Consider the following 17,757-nt stretch of genomic DNA (forward strand, 5'->3'; position numbering starts at 1 on the left):
GCTACACTGTGATAAAGCATCACTGACAGCTAACATAGTAACACTGTATCCAGTGCTTCCACAGCTACACTGTGTTAAAACACCACTGACAGCTACACATAGTAACACTGTATCCAATGCCTTTCCAGTAACACTGTGTTAAAGCATCACTGACAGCTACACATAGTAACACTGTATCCAGTGCCTCAACAGTAACACTGTGTTAAAGCATCACAGACAGCTACACATAGTAACACTGTATCCAGTGCCTCTACAGCTACACTGTGTTAAAGCATCACTGACAGCTACACATAGTAACACTGTATCCAATGCCTTTACAGTAACACTGTGTTAAAGCATCACTGACAGCTACACATAGTAACACTGTATCCAGTGCCTCAACAGTAACACTGTGTTAAAGCATCACAGAAAGCTACACATAGTAACACTGTATGCAGTGCCTCTACAGCTACACTGTGTTAAAACACCACTGACAGCTACACATAGTAACACTGTATCCAGTGCCTCTACAGTAACACTGTGTTAAAGCATCACTGACAGCTACACATAGTAACACTGTATCCAATGCCTCTACAGTAACACTGTGTTAAAGCATCACAGACAGCTACACACAGTAACACTGTATCCAATGCCTCTACAGTAACACTGTGTTAAAGCATCACTGACAGCTACACATAGTAACACTGTATCCAATGCCTCTACAGCTACACTGTGTTAAAGCATCACTGACAGCTACACATAGTAACACTGTATCCAGTGCCTATACAGCTACACTGTGTTAAAACACCACTGGCAGCTACACATAGTAACACTGTATCCAATGCCTCTACAGTAACACTGTGTGAAAGCATCACTGACAGCTACACATAGTAACACTGTACCCAATGCCTCTACATTAACACTGTGTTAAAGCATCACTGACAGCTACACATAGTAACACTGTATCCAATGCCTCTACAGTAACAGTGTGTTAAAGCATCACTGACAGCTACACATAGTAACACTGTATTCAATGCCTCTACAGCAACACTGTGTTAAAGCATCACTGACAGCTACACATAGTAACACTGTATCCAATGCTTCTACAGTAACACTGTGTTAAAACACCACTGACAGCTACACATAGAAACACTGTATCCAGTTCCTCTACAGTAACACTGTGTTAAAGCATCACTGACAGCTACACACAGTAACACTGTATCCAGTGCCTCTACAGTAACACTGTGTTAAAGCATCACTGACAGATACACATAGTAACACTGTATCCAGTGCCTCAACAGTAACACTGTGTTAAAGCATCGCAGACAGCTACACATAGTAACACTGTATCCAGTGCCTCTACAGTAACACTGTGTTAAAGCATCACTGACAGATACACATAGTAACACTGTATCCAGTGCCTCTACAGTAACACTGTGTTAAAGCATCACTGACAGCTACACATGGTAACACTGTATCCAATGCCTCTACAGTAACACTGTGTTAAAGCATCACAGACAGCTACACATAGTAACACTGTATCCAATGCCTCTACAGCTACACTTTGTTAAAGCATCACTGACAGCTACACATAGTAACACTGTATCCAGTGCCTCCACAGCTACACTGTGTTAAAACACCAATGACAGCTACACATAGTAACACTGTATCCAGTGCCTCTACAGCTACACTGTGTTAAAGCATCACTGACAGCTACACATAGTAACACTGTATCTAATGCCTCTACAGTAACACTGTGTTAAAGCATCACTGACACCTACACATAGTAACACTGTATCCAGTGCCTCCACAGCTACACTGTGTTAAAACACCACTGACAGCTACACATAGTAACACTGTATCCAGTGCCTCTACAGTAACACTGTGTTAAAACATCATTGACAGCTGCACATAGTAACACTGTATCCAATGCCTCTACAGTAACACTGTGTTAAAGCATCACAGACAGCTACACATAGTAACACTGTATCCAATGCCTCTACAATGACACTGTGTTAAAGCATTACTGACAGCCATACATAGTAACACTGTATCCAATGCCTCTACAGTAACACTGTGTTAAAGCATCACAGACAGCTACACATAGTAACACTGTATCCAATGCCTCTACAGTAACACTGTGTTAAAGCATCACTGACGGCTACACATAGTAACACTGTATCCAATGCCTCTACAGTAACAGTGTGTCAAAGCATCACTGACAGCTACACATAGTAACACTGTATCCAATGCCTCTACAGTAACAGTGTGTTAAAGCATCACTGACAGCTACACATAGTAACACTGTATCCAATGCCTCTACAGTAACACTGTGTTAAAGCATCACTGACAGCTACGCATAGTAACACCGTATCCAATGCCTCTACAGTAACACTGTGTTAAAGCATCACTGACAGCTACACATAGTAACACTGTATCCAATGCCTCTACAGTAACAGTGTGTTAAAACACCACTGACAGCTACACATAGTAGCACTGTATCCAATGCCTCTGCTGGAAAGCTCTTAAGGCAAACTAGCACATAGCCAAATTTCCTGTTCATTCGTGATTCTATAGCAAGACACACCAATGTCCCCCTCACCAGAATAAGTAAGGAGAAAGTCATGGTTAGCTGCCTTTTTGGGGTCGGGATCCATCAAGTCACACAGGTATTCAGGTCATTGAACCACTGGTACCAGTATGACTCTGTCATAGTTCATCTGGGTGTTAATGACCTGAGATGCACCTCCCTTGATTATATATAATGAGGCATGATCGAGATCGTTGATAATGTGTCTCAGGCAGGTATGAGTCTAGCACTGAGCAACATACTACCTTCCCCAAGGATGGTGCCACATTATCAATAGAACATGATTCATTTTGTCAATTGTCTTAGCTTCTGGTGTAAGTCCAAGGGGCTAAAGTACTTGACAGCCTGGAGGACATGGTGACAGATCACACTACTTTCCCAGGGATTGTCTGCACTCATCCCTTCCAGGCTTTTACATATTGACAAAGACCTTTCCCACCTCCATAATGCTTTTATTAGGCAATTGCAAACAGATAAACCTCCCAACTTAACTGAACCTATGAAGGAATATCTGAAGTTGATGCTGCTCAGTGGTAGAAATCTTAACAAGAAACTCCACTCCCTACAAGCTTTCCTCTCCCTGGAGAGAGTAGATGTCTGTGTAGTAATGGAGACATAGTTTAAAGTCATTAAGAGCCCTAGCAATGCAAGGTTATAATGACTTTTACACCTTTAGACCAGCTACGGCACAAGAGGGAACTAAGGATGTTGGAGTGTCAGTCTATATTAAAAACTGTCTCATATCCAGACTAATTAAAGTGTATGACCCACTGGAATGCATACATGTGCAACTCATCATAAACAGGGTGCCATACCATATCATTGCAACATACAGGTCTCCCTCCATGTCCAAGTAAATTCATACTACCTATCTCAATGTACTAGAGTCTCTCGCCTTTCAACCCAATATGATCTTCATGGGGGATCTCAATTACCCCTCTATAGATTGTGAATCCTACACCATTTCTAATGGACAAGCACAGCGAATCCTAACCTTTGTTAATACCAACATCCTGGAGTAGTTAGTCCGTTCTCCTAACAGGGATAAAAACATCCTTGACCTTGTACTTATGTACATGGAGGGGGGGCAATGTTTCTCATTCAATGTAATGTCTTCACTCGTCAGATCTGACAATAATTTTATGTTATTGCTTGAAATAAAAATGAAATACAAGAATCCAGCAAAACCAAAAACATTTAGGAACTATTCCAAGGCTAACCTCTCTCTACTAAGTGACACTGGCTAAATTCAAAGCACCTCAAACCCAGTAAACACTATAGCATATGCTAAGCTATTGATAAAATCTCTGTACAACCATACTGATAGCTGTATAGAGTGAATATGCCCATTTGTATTAATAATGAGACAAGCTCAAAAGACAAGCCACCCTGCTGGAATCACAATATCAACTGGTTGTTCAACAACAACAAAAAATTCTTGTCCAAATGTAGGAGGAACAAATCCCTACATACTAAAGCCCCCGACCAATCTAAACAGGCAGCTAAGGGGGTTAATTAATACCTGAAAGACAAAATTTGAAGAAAATATAGCTTCTCAGGCAAAGACAATTGCAAAGCTTTCTGCAGCTGTGTACACAACCTCAGGGGAATACACAAGAAAGTGCAGAACTTATTGCAAATGGCATCACCCACAATGAACTAAAGGCCATTGCCAACCTTTTGGCTGACAGGGCCAGCTCAAATTTCTCCCCCCCCACTCCCCCCAATAGTCCAAAGGAAATACCACATAGCACAATTGCCCAAACCAATACTGGGGAACAGGTCATCAATGCACTTTCCAAAGCCAAAAACATTGATGGGTCCTGATAACATCCCAGGATGCTTAATAAATAGCATGAAACATTTTTCAGTCAGGTTTTATGCCCAAGGAATGGAAGATGGCCACAGCTATCCCTCTGCACAAGGATGGTACAAACACTGATTCAGGTAACTACAGGCTCATAAGTCTGACCAGCATCATATGTGAGGCCATGGAAAGAATCATCATGGACATGAAAAATGATGACATAGGTAACCTGCAAATGCTGGAACAATCACAGTTCAGCTTTGTTAAGGGAAGGTCATGCCTATTAAATCTGGTGGACCTTTCTGAGAGTGTCACCAGAGCACCGAATATAGGTCAGACTGTGTATACAGCTTATCTGAGCCTGGCTAAGGCTTTTCATAGAATGCCCCACTCAAGCATTATAAACAACCTCAATAATTTAGGTATAGACCTTTTTATCATCCTCTGAATAGCCAACTGGCTCACTGATAGGACCCTGGAAGTCAAAGTAGGTGAGCCATTTCCACCAAGAGGCCAGTCATTAATGAAGTCTGGCCCACTAGGGCTCAGTACTGGACCTCATAATTTTTGGCATCTATTTCTCTGAAATGGAAGCAAGTGCTGAAGGTTTATGGCTGACTAAGTTTGCAGATGATTGCAAGCTGGGGGTTATCATCGACTCCCCTGCAGATACTAGCATTCTTCAAGAAGGCCTATCTCCAACTAAAATGTGGAGCCAAAACCATGGTCTTTAACTCAATCCTAAGAAATACACAATTGTATCCTTTGGAAGGTCAACCGGTCAACCATCCAGGCTAAAAACTATGTTGATAATACGCTTCTAAGAGTAGACCCAGTTGTCAGGGATCTGGGTAAGCATATAGACAGCAGCCTTAACTTTGAACACCACATGGACACAGTGGGTAGGAAATCTTTTTAAATACATGTCATCTAGGTCCAAAGAGGTCATTATCCCACTGTACTCCTTCCTTATCAGACCAAACATATAGTACATGACCAGGCATATCAGCAATGAGTGACCTCAGAGGTTCCTTACAAAAAGAATACAATGCATAACAAACCTGCCTTATGCAGAGTGCCTTTAAGTCTTTTCCCTCCACTCAGTCTTCTGTAGATGGCTGGAGGGTGATTTATGTTTGGCTTACAAGGCATTCACCCACCCCACACTTAAATCCCCTACATATTCGTAAGTCAAGCAGCACCAGAAATGCAAAGTCTAGGGACCTGAATTTTGTCTGTGACTTAAACAGAACATGCTGGGGAGACAGATATATGTCCCAGAGCCTGTCCCTCCTATGGAACAGGCTTCCCATCCATGAGAAGCTGACTTTGTCTACTACCCAATTTAAGTGCAGCCTAGAACAGTGGATGAAGAAAAGGAAACATGCCTAGAGCAGTGGATGGAGAAGAGGAAATTCATGCAGAGTCTAGCATCCATGTCCCTTAGGCAGCTTATAAATGCCTGGTCCTCAATGCCCCATTTGGATACAGGACATTTATTTATTTTATTTTATTTTATTTTATTTTACATTTGTTGACTGGGCTAGTCTAACTGGATATATGTCCATTTTCAGTAGAGGCCCGGGGAGAAAAGCTCCAAGACATATGCAAAAATACAATGTAAAAAGAAGTACAGTAAAGATGCATACAAACTGAAATATAAAAAGTAGTAGAAGTTAGGAAATAAAAAAAAGAAAAAACTTTTTTTTTTCTAATAGCAATAGATAAACATTCTTATAACAATACTAACTTCAATACAATTTTCTTGCGGCTCTCCTCAGCAGTAACAACATTTGCGACATGCAGAGTACAGTGCTCACCCTCATTTACATACCTCCATAATGCAAACCTGGACAGTTCCAGTTGTGCAACAGCATATGCAGGTGATAGCCAAAGGCCAAGATATTTTGTGAAATATATGGGGTTCTGATACATTATTTCCACAGCATATTTTTGAACAAATATCTAAGTTATTTCTCTTCTGACTGAGGCTGCAAGGTTTCATGGCTATAAAAACATTATTTTTAAGTGTTATTTAAGTCAGGTAGGAAGATGGAGCGCATTGTGGCACCTTGTGTGCTGTGAGGGGGTAGTATAGTTTTAAAAATTTGTGAATGTAGCTTAAAATTCTTACTTTTCTTGAGATAGGCAATTCACCGTATTAGCTAGCTAACTGCCAGCTGGTTTCAGTGTGGGATTCGCTATTTATAGCATTTGACAGCCTAGTCAAAAGTTACTGTAGATGTAGCCTGAGCTCAGGTCAGGGGTCAAGACTTTTTATTGGCTCATGAAGTTGAAGTAAAGGCTTAGCAGAGCCTGAAGTTGAATGCAAGAGAAACAGCCTGTTGCTAGAAAGAAAACGAAGTAAAATTTTCATCTCTTCTTTTATCAGGCAATAAACCTGTGCTTTTAATGAACCTGTGTCCCCACTGTGTTCATACATATCTAGACATATCTATATTTATCTCCATCTCTGTCTATATATGTGTGTGTGTGTGTGTGTGTGTGTGTGTGTGTGTGTGTGTGTGTGTGTGTGTGTGTGTGTGTGTGTGTGTATATATATATATATATATATATATATATATATATATATATATATATAGATATATATAGGAACACTAGACAATGTCGAGTTTCTGAAAAGTCGAATTTCATATGGTTGAGACCATATGATGGAGTTCTCAGAAACTCAACATTGAAGAAGAAATAAAAAAAAAACAAAAACAGTAATAAATATCATTTTGTATGGGGGCAAGACCCCTGCACCTTTCCTACCTTAAAATGCTATGTCCGTGATTGCACTGTAGCAAGGAAATGGAAAATCTCCTGTTCTGCACTTCTGCATGCAGCATGTAACAGGAGATTTCCCTTTCCCCACTGTAGTGCGATCTCGGAGATGGTATATTTAAGTAGGGGTGTGTGCGGGTTACAGCCCCCACATGGGGGGGTGCAGGGGGGCTTGGCCCCCTGCATAAATGATGTGTGTGATTTCTTTTTTTTTTGTTGTTTGTTTTGTAATGTCGAGTTTCTGAAAAGTCAGCCATATAGTCTCGGCCATATGAAAGTCCAGTTTTCAGAAACTCGACATTTTCTAGTGAATATATATATATATATATATATATATATATATATATATATATATATATATAAATAGATAGATATAGATGTGTGTGAATATACATGGATATGCATGTACATAGTGGTAATTTTTTTTTTTTTTTTATCAAAATGAGTTTGATTACATGGTAAGCTATCACTCATGCTAGCTTTTGGCCAGAGATCAGAAATATTGGGGCAAGGAAGTTTGCCCATTTCCCCACTGCTGTGTGATCTCAGAGTTTGTTTATTTATGTAGCAGGGGGTGCAAGGAAGGAAGAACTTGCAGCCCTGCAAGAAATTATTGTTTCTGTTTTATTTTCGACTATGTGTGTGGTTGATGGTTTTTATGTTTTTTTATTTAGTTTTACATTTTGTGTTTGTGACCAGAAGTATTTTACACGTGTATGAATGTGTGTGTGAGTGTGTGTGTGTGTGTGTGTGTGAGACACATTATATTTATCCACATTGCCGACCCAATACACTAGCTTAAACTACATCAACCAAAAATGCTCAAAACGTAGTAAAGTGGAAAATAAATAAATACTGTTTTATGCAGGATAGCAAGCCCCCTCCCCCTGCATCTTCACATACCCTTATAATCATATATACCAACTCTGAGCTCACAAAATGCTGAAGAAACAGCAAAATCCCACTCCCCACTGCGTAGCAATCTCCCTAATAAATGCCGGCATCCTGCAATGAATCAGCAGTTCAGTAAAACAAGCCTCCTTCTGCAACATTCAATGTACCAAACATACAACAAAGCACACTGAATTCATATATATATATATATATATATATATATATATATATATATATATATATAAATATGTGTGTGTGTGTGTCTGTCTTGTCAGTAGATGGATAGTTAGATTGATATGATTATCTGATCAAAGAAGCTCAAAAGAACGAAAGAAAAAAAGATTGATCTTTTTAGATAAAAACACAAAATAGAGAAAATAAAACATTATTTTATGCAGTGGGACAAACCCCAACGCACCTCACACACCCCCTGCTAATTAAAGATACCAACACAAAGATCACACGACAGTGGAGGCAGGGCAAATTCCCAGACCGTGCTGTACCGCACGTGTACATGCTGAGAAGTGTAATCGTCAGGAATAACAGAATGTTCACGATTTTCAGCATTTGCTGCTAATAACTGCAACTATCTATCTATATCTATAGTTATAGGTAAGTAACATTTCGATAATAACAGACCCTTATACATATATATATTTATATATAGAGAGAGAGAGAGAGAGAGAGAGAGAGATTCACTTTAGAAGCTTAAAATACTGAAATGTCGAAATTCAGACTTTCGAGCCCATAAAGTGGAATCCTGAAAAGAGCAAAAGCCCAGAAGCACGAAATTCAAAACCGCGAATACCGGAGGTTTTGAATATCGCGCTTCTGAGGTTCCTCTGTGGTTACGGATTTAGGTAAGTGTCTGTGTGTGTGTGTGTGTGTGTGTGTGTGTGTGTGTGTGTGTGTGTGTGTGTGCATTAAAAGCGCAAAATTCAAAATCTCCGGTGTCCGAGATTTTTGAATTTCGTGGTTCTGTGTTTTCGTCGTTTTAAAAATTCCTTCAAAATACTGAATTTCGACATTTCAGTATTTCGAGGATATAGAATGAATACATATATATATATATATATATATATATATATATATATATATATATATATATACATATATAAAAAACACACACACACGTTTATAAATATACATACATCTTATAAATATATATATATATATATATATATATATATATATATATATATATATATATATATATATATATTCATTTAGTGTATCAAGCAGAATTTTACCACAGCCATTTACTCATAATTCAGCTGCAGCATTGACTAATTGCAGATTGGTACTGTTAATGGGTTATTTTTAAATACAAGGGCAGTAATTACTATGTAATGTACTGAGATAGGGTAACACTTGAGGTAAGAGAGATATGTCCATTTCTCTATTGCTGTGTGATCTTGGAGCTTGTATATTTAGATATGTGGGAAAAAGGGGGGGGGGCTACCCATTGCAAACATACCTTGGTTTCGTGTTTGTGTAGTGGATCATACCCCAAATTCTGAGGAGTGTTGGAGTCGTATGTCTCTCCTATGGTAGGGTATAATCTATTAACATGTAGGAATGTATGCACAGAACACTTTCTTTACAAAGCTATAAAAAAATTCCAGGAAAAACTAGGAAGGAGATATGGTTGCCTGAATACTCATCAAGTTTTCCTTTTTTCCTTTAAGCTGTTGATGGAGATTACTGGCGGTTGCTGAATCCAGGCGAATATGAAGTCACAGTTAAAGCAGAAGGATACATCCCTGTAACTAAAATGTGCCGTGTGAACTTTGAGGACCAGCCAACTATCTGTGATTTCAGATTATCTAAAACTCCCAAACAAAGGCTGCGGGAGATCCTTGCCAGAGGTGAAAAAATCCCCAAGGCCCTCATCCTGCAGATACGCAGACTGCGCTTACGGAAAATGAGAGCCAGCAGGCAGAGTTAAAGTCTGCCAATGACATAAATGGAGGGGATCAGGTTCAGTTCCTGGAAGCTACCCTTGCACTCTTCAGCTGTGCTGTAGATTAAGTAGTCCTTTTAAAACCAGTGCTGAGGTGTGTCATCAAGGTGTTGCTAGCAGAACTGATTTCTAATCTCTTTTTTGTTGCTTTAAATTCTTAACGTGTGATTGCACTGGGCTGTTGTTCTCTCATCCAGACCAGATTCCATCAATATATTCCTTGTGTCACACTTCTTGTACAATTACCACCTGTGAAAATCTAAACATAGACAGAAAACACTAAGATGGTCTGCTTATCATGTGTTGTGGAAATCTGTGATGTTATGGTGACATACCTCTGTGAGTACCACCAGTACTATTTTTGGCATGTTGTCTGAATGACTGAGGTATTCCTTTTTAAATCTTGCCACACAAATCAAGATTTAGTCTTGCAGAGTTTGCAGGATCTGTTCCATTTGTTAGAATGGGTTACCTGCTGTATGTTAATCTCGTCTGAGAGCCATATGTGTAACAAGACAGGAACAAAATATATATTTTTAGCTTCTGTTCTCACATTTGTGATCTGTGAAAGTGCCCGTCAGAGAATGGCATCATAATTTGTGATCTGTGAAATTGCCAGTCAGAGAATGACATCATACACTCCCAGTGGAAATGGTATGGGAACAGAAATGTGTATTTATTTAAAGTCTTGTAGGAAACAAAAATAAAAAGTCCATTTGTGTTGTTGTGCTATTTTTATAAAGTACTTCAGCATATGACATTGCTTCTTGACATCATTAATGTATTGCCACGTTTCTATCATTAGCAGATATGTCAATAGATTTGTGAGATGAAGTCAGGGACACCAAATACCATTTACTCAATAGACTCTTTAGGGGGTGATATTGCTCTCTGCTGACAACACAGGCCTTCTGGTAATTCCATATTCTTTTACATGCGAGTGTGTGTGTGTGCGCGTGTGGGGGGGTATATGGAAGAAAGACCTTGCAGTCTACTTCTGTTCTCAATTAGCCTAGTAAACTCTGTGAATGGTGGCAGCTGTTTATAGGAGCTGGATGTGGCTGGTAAGGATGAATACGTGGAGCTGTATATTTTACCAGTGGTACCTTGCTTACGTGATATGGGTAGTAGTGGTGTTTTATTTATTCATTTTTTTTATAATATGGTTGTGGCCATTGACTTTTGAGGTAACCTTGTTTTCACCTAAGCTACTGCTTTCAGACTGTCTTCTTTTTTCTGCAACTGAAATTAACTTTTTAATACATCCTTCCATAACAGGTGACTAAGTTTCATCTGCTTTACAGGACTGATTGCTTTTGTTTTAGACTTGGATGTATTTACTTATGGTACACTGACACTCTCTGTGCTTGTTTACAGCCTTAACATTTACAAATTTCATTGAGACTGTTTACTACTGTGTTATACTGCTTGCAGTAAATCACGCTCACCTATTTCACAGGGAGGTGCACGTAGCGTCAGTGACGCTTTGCATTATGGGATATGTGCTGTAGTGCTGTTCATCTTCTGGACTTAAACTGTTTACATGGGTTTTAATGTGTGTTTCTGTTTTTCTCTCACATCCAAAGACATGCAGTTGTATTACTTGGCACTATTCAGATTGCTGCTGTGGGTGTGCCTATCACGGACAGGTGCCCCATCCAAAAATTGTTGCCTTCCTTATGCCTGCTGCTTGTCAGAATAGGGTCTAGTTAAGCCTCATGGGGATTCAGAATGGGTGGATAAAGGCATGCAAATCATGCAACTGTATTCAGAAAACTTTAGCTGTTTTGACCCTGTTTTGTAATACTTCTGATTGAGTGTTTCCTGTGTTTTGTAATACTTCTGATTGAGTGTTTCCTGCCTTGTATCTGCCCAAAGACATAGTTTATTTTGTATTTGCTTCTGCAGCCAGAAGATCTGGACAGTTGCTTGTTTTTTTTACTTGCTGGGTAGTTTCCTACACCCTATGAGTGAGGATATTACATTCTCGACAACCAAGTTCTTGTTTCTGTTCCTGCACCATTAATACTGCCACTGAGAAAATATAAAATGTAAATAATCTTACACTGAGACTTGAAAAATTGGAGTGTACCTGCTTATGTTCTTCCATGAATTCTCCCATTTTCCATAAAGTAATTTTATCAAAAAAGTAATAATGTTTTGATGACTTAAAATGACTCCTTTTAGGCTGTTTACAGTTGAAGTTAGTGCTGTTTCAAAAGTAAACAAAAGGCTGTCCGGAAATTGTTTAACATACAGTGGGTTGGAAAGGATGGTTCTGGCAGTATTCATTTAGAAATTATACAGTCAGGTGTACATTTTATATGCACCAGAGGTTACCTGCCTGCCAAGTACATACATGAGTAGAAAAATGGTGAAGTACTATAGAATGATTTATTCTGCCTTTCTGGGGGCTGGAGGGAGCATGACAGAGTCCCTAACTGAATGACAGTCTCCTTTGTCCTCTCTGCTTTAAAGCCTACTATGTACTGAGTCATTAGAAATGAGCACCCATGTTATACTGTCTAACTGCTCCTCCCAGTGAGTCGCTGTGAAATAATGACAGACAGAGAGGGCGAGAGAGATGGGGGTGTACCAGCTACCCGGTTAGTAGTCATGTACTTAGGCACACTCTATGCATTGAGATGGGGGGGTGTATCAGCTACCCCGTAAGTTGCCGTGTACCCAAGGCTACTCAATGAATTCAAATGAGCACATTTTTCTGACCTTGACTTTAGTGGAGACAATGTACCTGCCTATCAGAGTAAGCAATCCATATGTGATAATAGTCACATTTGTGTGATAATAGTCACATTTGTGTGATAATAGTCAAATTTAAGGTAAAACAAGTATGAGCACCTCCCAAAACAACAGATCTGTTCTTGTGGCGCTCATGTAAGTGCCCTGCCATATTTAACATCATACTTTAAGAAGGTCAGATATTACCTCAGACTTCCTAAATGAATCCTGGTTGCTGCACTCGCTGCCCATCATCAGTTGCTGATCATGTTCCTTAACAGCTTACATCCAGGCAGCCCCCCCTTTGACCAACCCTAATTACAGCTCTGAAATTCTAGGGTACTATTATGAGGTTCGGATATCTATAATAACTTTTCATTAATTAGTCAGATCTGGTAACATCTAAAGATAAAGCTTTGACTATGACCTTGGCAATCTGTATTTGATTACTGCCCTAGGTGCCTGATGGAGATGGCATGAAGCATGAGAGCGAGAGAGAGAAATGAAGGTGCTGTGTATGCTTGCCTCTCATGGGGCGGGAGTGTGTGCTTATGGCACATGTGCAGGATATGATTTTCCAGTGGAAAATGAGGAAGCTGCCTCTGTTGCCTAGATGTCAGTGGATGGGGATTGCCTTGCTGGCTTATGTCCTTTCTGGAGGCAAAATATCAAACCTATTGTAGGTCCCACTTACAGAACTGATAACAAACTATGCAGGTTAAGGGGGACTAGGGTAGGGTGCTGCTATGAACCTGAAAGCTAGTCCAGTCACCTTACTGGAGCCAGAGGGGGGAGTAAATGGCCTAACTAGGATCCTCGGACAACAACAGATGGGTCACTTAACTCCTGCTTTGCTAGGAATGTCTAGATCTCCATCCAACGCATGAGCTGATTGGGTGAAGTTAGGGGAACCTTCGGGAAGGTCCAAATAAGAGTAAAAAAAAGAATACTTTTCATGGCTTGCCCATTTAAGAACCTTTTGTTATTTTCCTGTCCCTAAATATCATACCATAGTATCATAGCATGTGCCTGTCCCTCTAACACTGTTATTTGCTAAATGCTTCATACTATAGTCCACGGTTTGATTCCCTCACATCTCCATTCGCATATTGTTTGACTAAGAGTGGGTCACATAACCAGGACGTGATCCTGGATCTTCCTTGAAAAGAGGTTCTGAGTTTGATTTCCTTATCTCCATTTTCCTGCTATGGAACTCTGAGGATGTCATTTAACCTGTCAGTGCACCTAGGTCACCCCTAAAATAGGCTCTCACATATCATGAATTTGCCTAGTTAACAAAAACAAATAGTACTAAAGTGAGGAAGGAACTGTTCCTATTTATTAAGATTATCATTTATTGACTTTTCCTTTGGTCACATAGTTATAAGAATGCTTCTACTACTGTTATATTAGGAACCACATTCCACAGAACAGTGCCGATTACATTAGGAACCACATTCCACAGAACAGTGCCGATTACATTAAGAACCACATTCCACAGAACAGTGCCGATTACATTAGGAACCACATTCCAGAGAACAGTGCTGATGTGGAAGGTACAGTTACATTGTGTGATCACACAGATCATTTACACAACAGAGAAACAGTTCTTATCTTGTGTTTCCCAGTTTATTGTCAATTCAGCTATACCACACTGTTTCCTGGTGATGTAACCAGGTCTGTCATGCACCATACCAGACAGTTAACCAGCTCTACTGTGTTACATATCAGTCATATGACCAATCATTCCCTGCGTTATACCATTCTGCCATGTTCCATACCAGAGGAGTAACCAGCTCTGCCATGCACCATATTGGTAATGCCAGGGTTTTGCTGCTTAGGTGATAAGTAATAATAAACACTGTGCTGATTTGAAGCGTGTGTGTTAAATTGTAAAAAGACAAAGTTCCACAATGATAAAGGGCACTAGCTAAATGCAGTTTTGAAATGTGACAGGCATATGCATAACAGAATGTGAGAATAATGTTCTTGCAGGCTGGGACTGTCCAGAACATGTCTGTGTAGAGTTTATGTCATTAATTGTATCATTTGTAGTGTGCATAATAATGTCTTTTGTTTTCTTACAACACATTGAACTGTTTATTTCATACCTTGTAGCATATATATAGAAAAATGCTGGCATTCTTACGTCCTTGCTAGTCAAGAGACACTTACTATTCATTAATAAACTTTTGAAATCCTAATTTGTTTTCATTGTTTCATGTTGTGTTTTTCAGTAAGTTATGGACAATTTTTTAAAAGTACAACATCCACATCAGAATTTTGTAAGTCTTATGGTGTTCCAGTCTTGAAAGGTTATGATTCAATAGTTATTGATAATTACAAACCTATTAATCTTACCAGCATATTGGCAAGGGCTTTGAAAAGATTATTTATGAATATATTACTGAAATGTTTTGTGACAGTAGGGTTGTTACCTGATGTGCTTTTATGGCAGACAGAGCTTGTCTTTCAAATATCTTTCTATCATAATTTACGGGAGGTCTTGGATGATGGCTTGTGTGTGGATATTTTATATTTAGATATTTCCAAAGCATTAGACACTATGCCACATGGGAGGGTGGCCTAATAGTTAAGGTGTTTGCCTTACAAACACAGGGTGCAGGGTTTGAGTCTCACAAGGGATAATTGGCTAGGCATAAAATGGCTCGCAAGGGCAGTTAGCTTAGTACTAATCTATGAACCTATGAACAAGGCAGGGTCATTTCATTGTTACAGGAGTCTGGTCTGAACAGTTATGTGGTTTGGTGGATAAATAATTGATTGATTGGATGGAAATGCAAGGTTAGGATTTTGGGGGGATTCAATAAAGCCTACATGGTCATTTTTGACATTGTGCGCATCGCATGGTGAATATTTTTAAGTTCAGTAAACTCTGCTTAGCGGTGCGCACTCATGTGAAACATGGCAATTTCTGTGGAATGCAAATTATAGCATAAGTAGCTGAAATGTATGCTAATGAAACAAACCAACATGGTGGAATGATTTGACAATCTGTTATTCCCTTAGAACTGCTCTACTTGTAATCTAAACAGTCTATTCTCTATCTGTAAAGCTCAGCACTTGTTCCTAAAGCATTTTTTAGTCAGGTAAAGCACTTCTATATTATACAAAGTACTTCACTAGCTTAAAACCCCCTTGAGTACCCACTTCCCTATAGGTCCTTTCTGACTCAGTTACACAGCAAACTTTTTCATTTCTTCTAGCATGTCAAAGGGTCAGTTGCTAGCATCCTCTCCTGCTCAGCTGGTGAATCTGGGAATATTGAGGCAATGTTACAATTGCCTCGTACACAGACAACCCTCTCCTCCTCCCACAAAACACAAATACATGCAAGAGATGCAACTATATAGCCAAACTGGAGGCTGAGCTCTCTCAACTCAGGACTGGCAAAACCAGACAGGAGGAGAAGGTAACCACACATACCATAAACCCAGTCTCACATATAACTATCACAACTACAAATCAAACACATAAACACACAAAGACATACTTGGAGGCACTGATCAAAAATCTACCAAAACAGCAGAGGCCTCCAAAGCAGACACCCAAACAACTGCCACCTCATGACATAACACAAGCAACACATAGATCACAAAGTCAGTGTGCAAATCAGTCACAGCCCTTAAGGCCAAACACAATGCCAGACACACTTGTCATAGGTTACTCCATAGTCATACACACTGACGTCCCACTCACCAGACTGAACAAGGAGAGGGTCACAGTAAGCTGCCTGTCAGGTGCTAAAATCCGCCACATAACACAAGCACTCAGGTCACTCCACAGCAAGTACAAGTATGACTCAGTCATTGTCCATGCCGGTGTGAATGACCTGAGACGCACTCCCTGGACTACATGAAAAGAGACATAAAGGAGCTCTCAGATTATGTAGCCCAGGCTGGTATGACCCTGACCCTCTACCTTCACCAAGAATGATGCCACAATACAGAGACAAAATGATCAGTTTTAATAATTGGCTTAATTTCTGGTGTCATTCTAAGGGGATCCAATGTCTGTCTGCCTGGAATGACATGCTTGACAAGCCACGCTGCTTCGCAAGGGACGGCTTGCACCTGTCACCCTGGGATTCTGGATATTGGCAAAGGCTCTTGCCACCCCCATAGTGCCTTTTTTAGACAAGGCTCAAATTCTAAACCCACCGCCCTAGAAAACAATAATGGAAAAAAACTAAGGGTAATGCTGCTCAATGCCAGAAGTCTAAATCTCAAGATGCACGCCCTTGAAGCCCTCCTCAGTATGGAGAACATCAATGTCTGTGCTGTGACTGAAACCTGGTTCAAGGCTCCTGAGAGCACCCCGGCACTATCAGGTTTTACCTCATATCATGCGTTCCAGCCCCAAAACCCAGACCGTACCACAAAAGGAGGGGGTGTATCCATATTCATCAAGGATACCCACACCTCCAGGCTGGTGGCAACTCACGAAGCATCAGAGACCATTCAGGTGCAATTAACCATAGGCAAAACTGCTCTACAGTTTGTAGCATGTTACAGGCCACCCTCTCAAACTCAGGAACCCCACACAGCCTTCCTGAAGACACTGGAGAGTATAAATGTCTCTCCAAACACCATCATATTGGGTGACTTCAACTACCCAAACATAGACTGGGAACATTACTCAAGCCCTAATACCCTAGCCCAAAGGTTCCTGGAGTTCATAAACTCAAATGCTATGGAACAACTTGTCACCATTCCCACAAGAGGTACATTTAAGCTGATGAGTTTTTCAATTAGCCAGATAATGGTAGGCTTGCATGCTGGCCCTTTCCTCACGAGGTAGGCTGCAGGCGACCGCCTTTCCTCAACAACCAAGTTTATGATCTGCCTGAAAAAGTTGACCAAGTTTAAAAAGGCATGATCTGCCTTTCACCCTATGCCTCAGCTTCTGAGCAGGTCCATTATATCTCCAACTTTTGCAGACAGGCTTGTCAAGCCACTGGGCTCTGGGTACTCCAGG

At 40.1% G+C, this 17,757-nt stretch overlaps 1 protein-coding gene across 2 annotated transcripts in view; it reads left to right on the forward strand.

The window, feature by feature from the left end:
* Positions 1-14,963, forward strand: part of LOC122794659 (probable carboxypeptidase X1) — a 1,175,708-nt gene extending 1,160,745 nt beyond the window's left edge. For both annotated transcript variants that reach the window (XM_044063283.1, XM_044063284.1), the window contains one exon: positions 9,746-14,963. In XM_044063283.1, coding sequence (XP_043919218.1) covers positions 9,746-10,005 — 260 coding nt within the window. In that variant the 3' untranslated portion in view covers positions 10,006-14,963. The remainder of the gene's footprint in view (positions 1-9,745) is intronic.
* The last annotated feature ends 2,794 nt before the right edge of the window (positions 14,964-17,757 follow it).

Source organism: Protopterus annectens, chromosome 2.part1 (assembly GCF_019279795.1).
Source record: "Protopterus annectens isolate FY-2018-M chromosome 2.part1, PAN1.0, whole genome shotgun sequence".
Classification (NCBI taxonomy): domain Eukaryota; kingdom Metazoa; phylum Chordata; order Ceratodontiformes; family Protopteridae; genus Protopterus; species Protopterus annectens.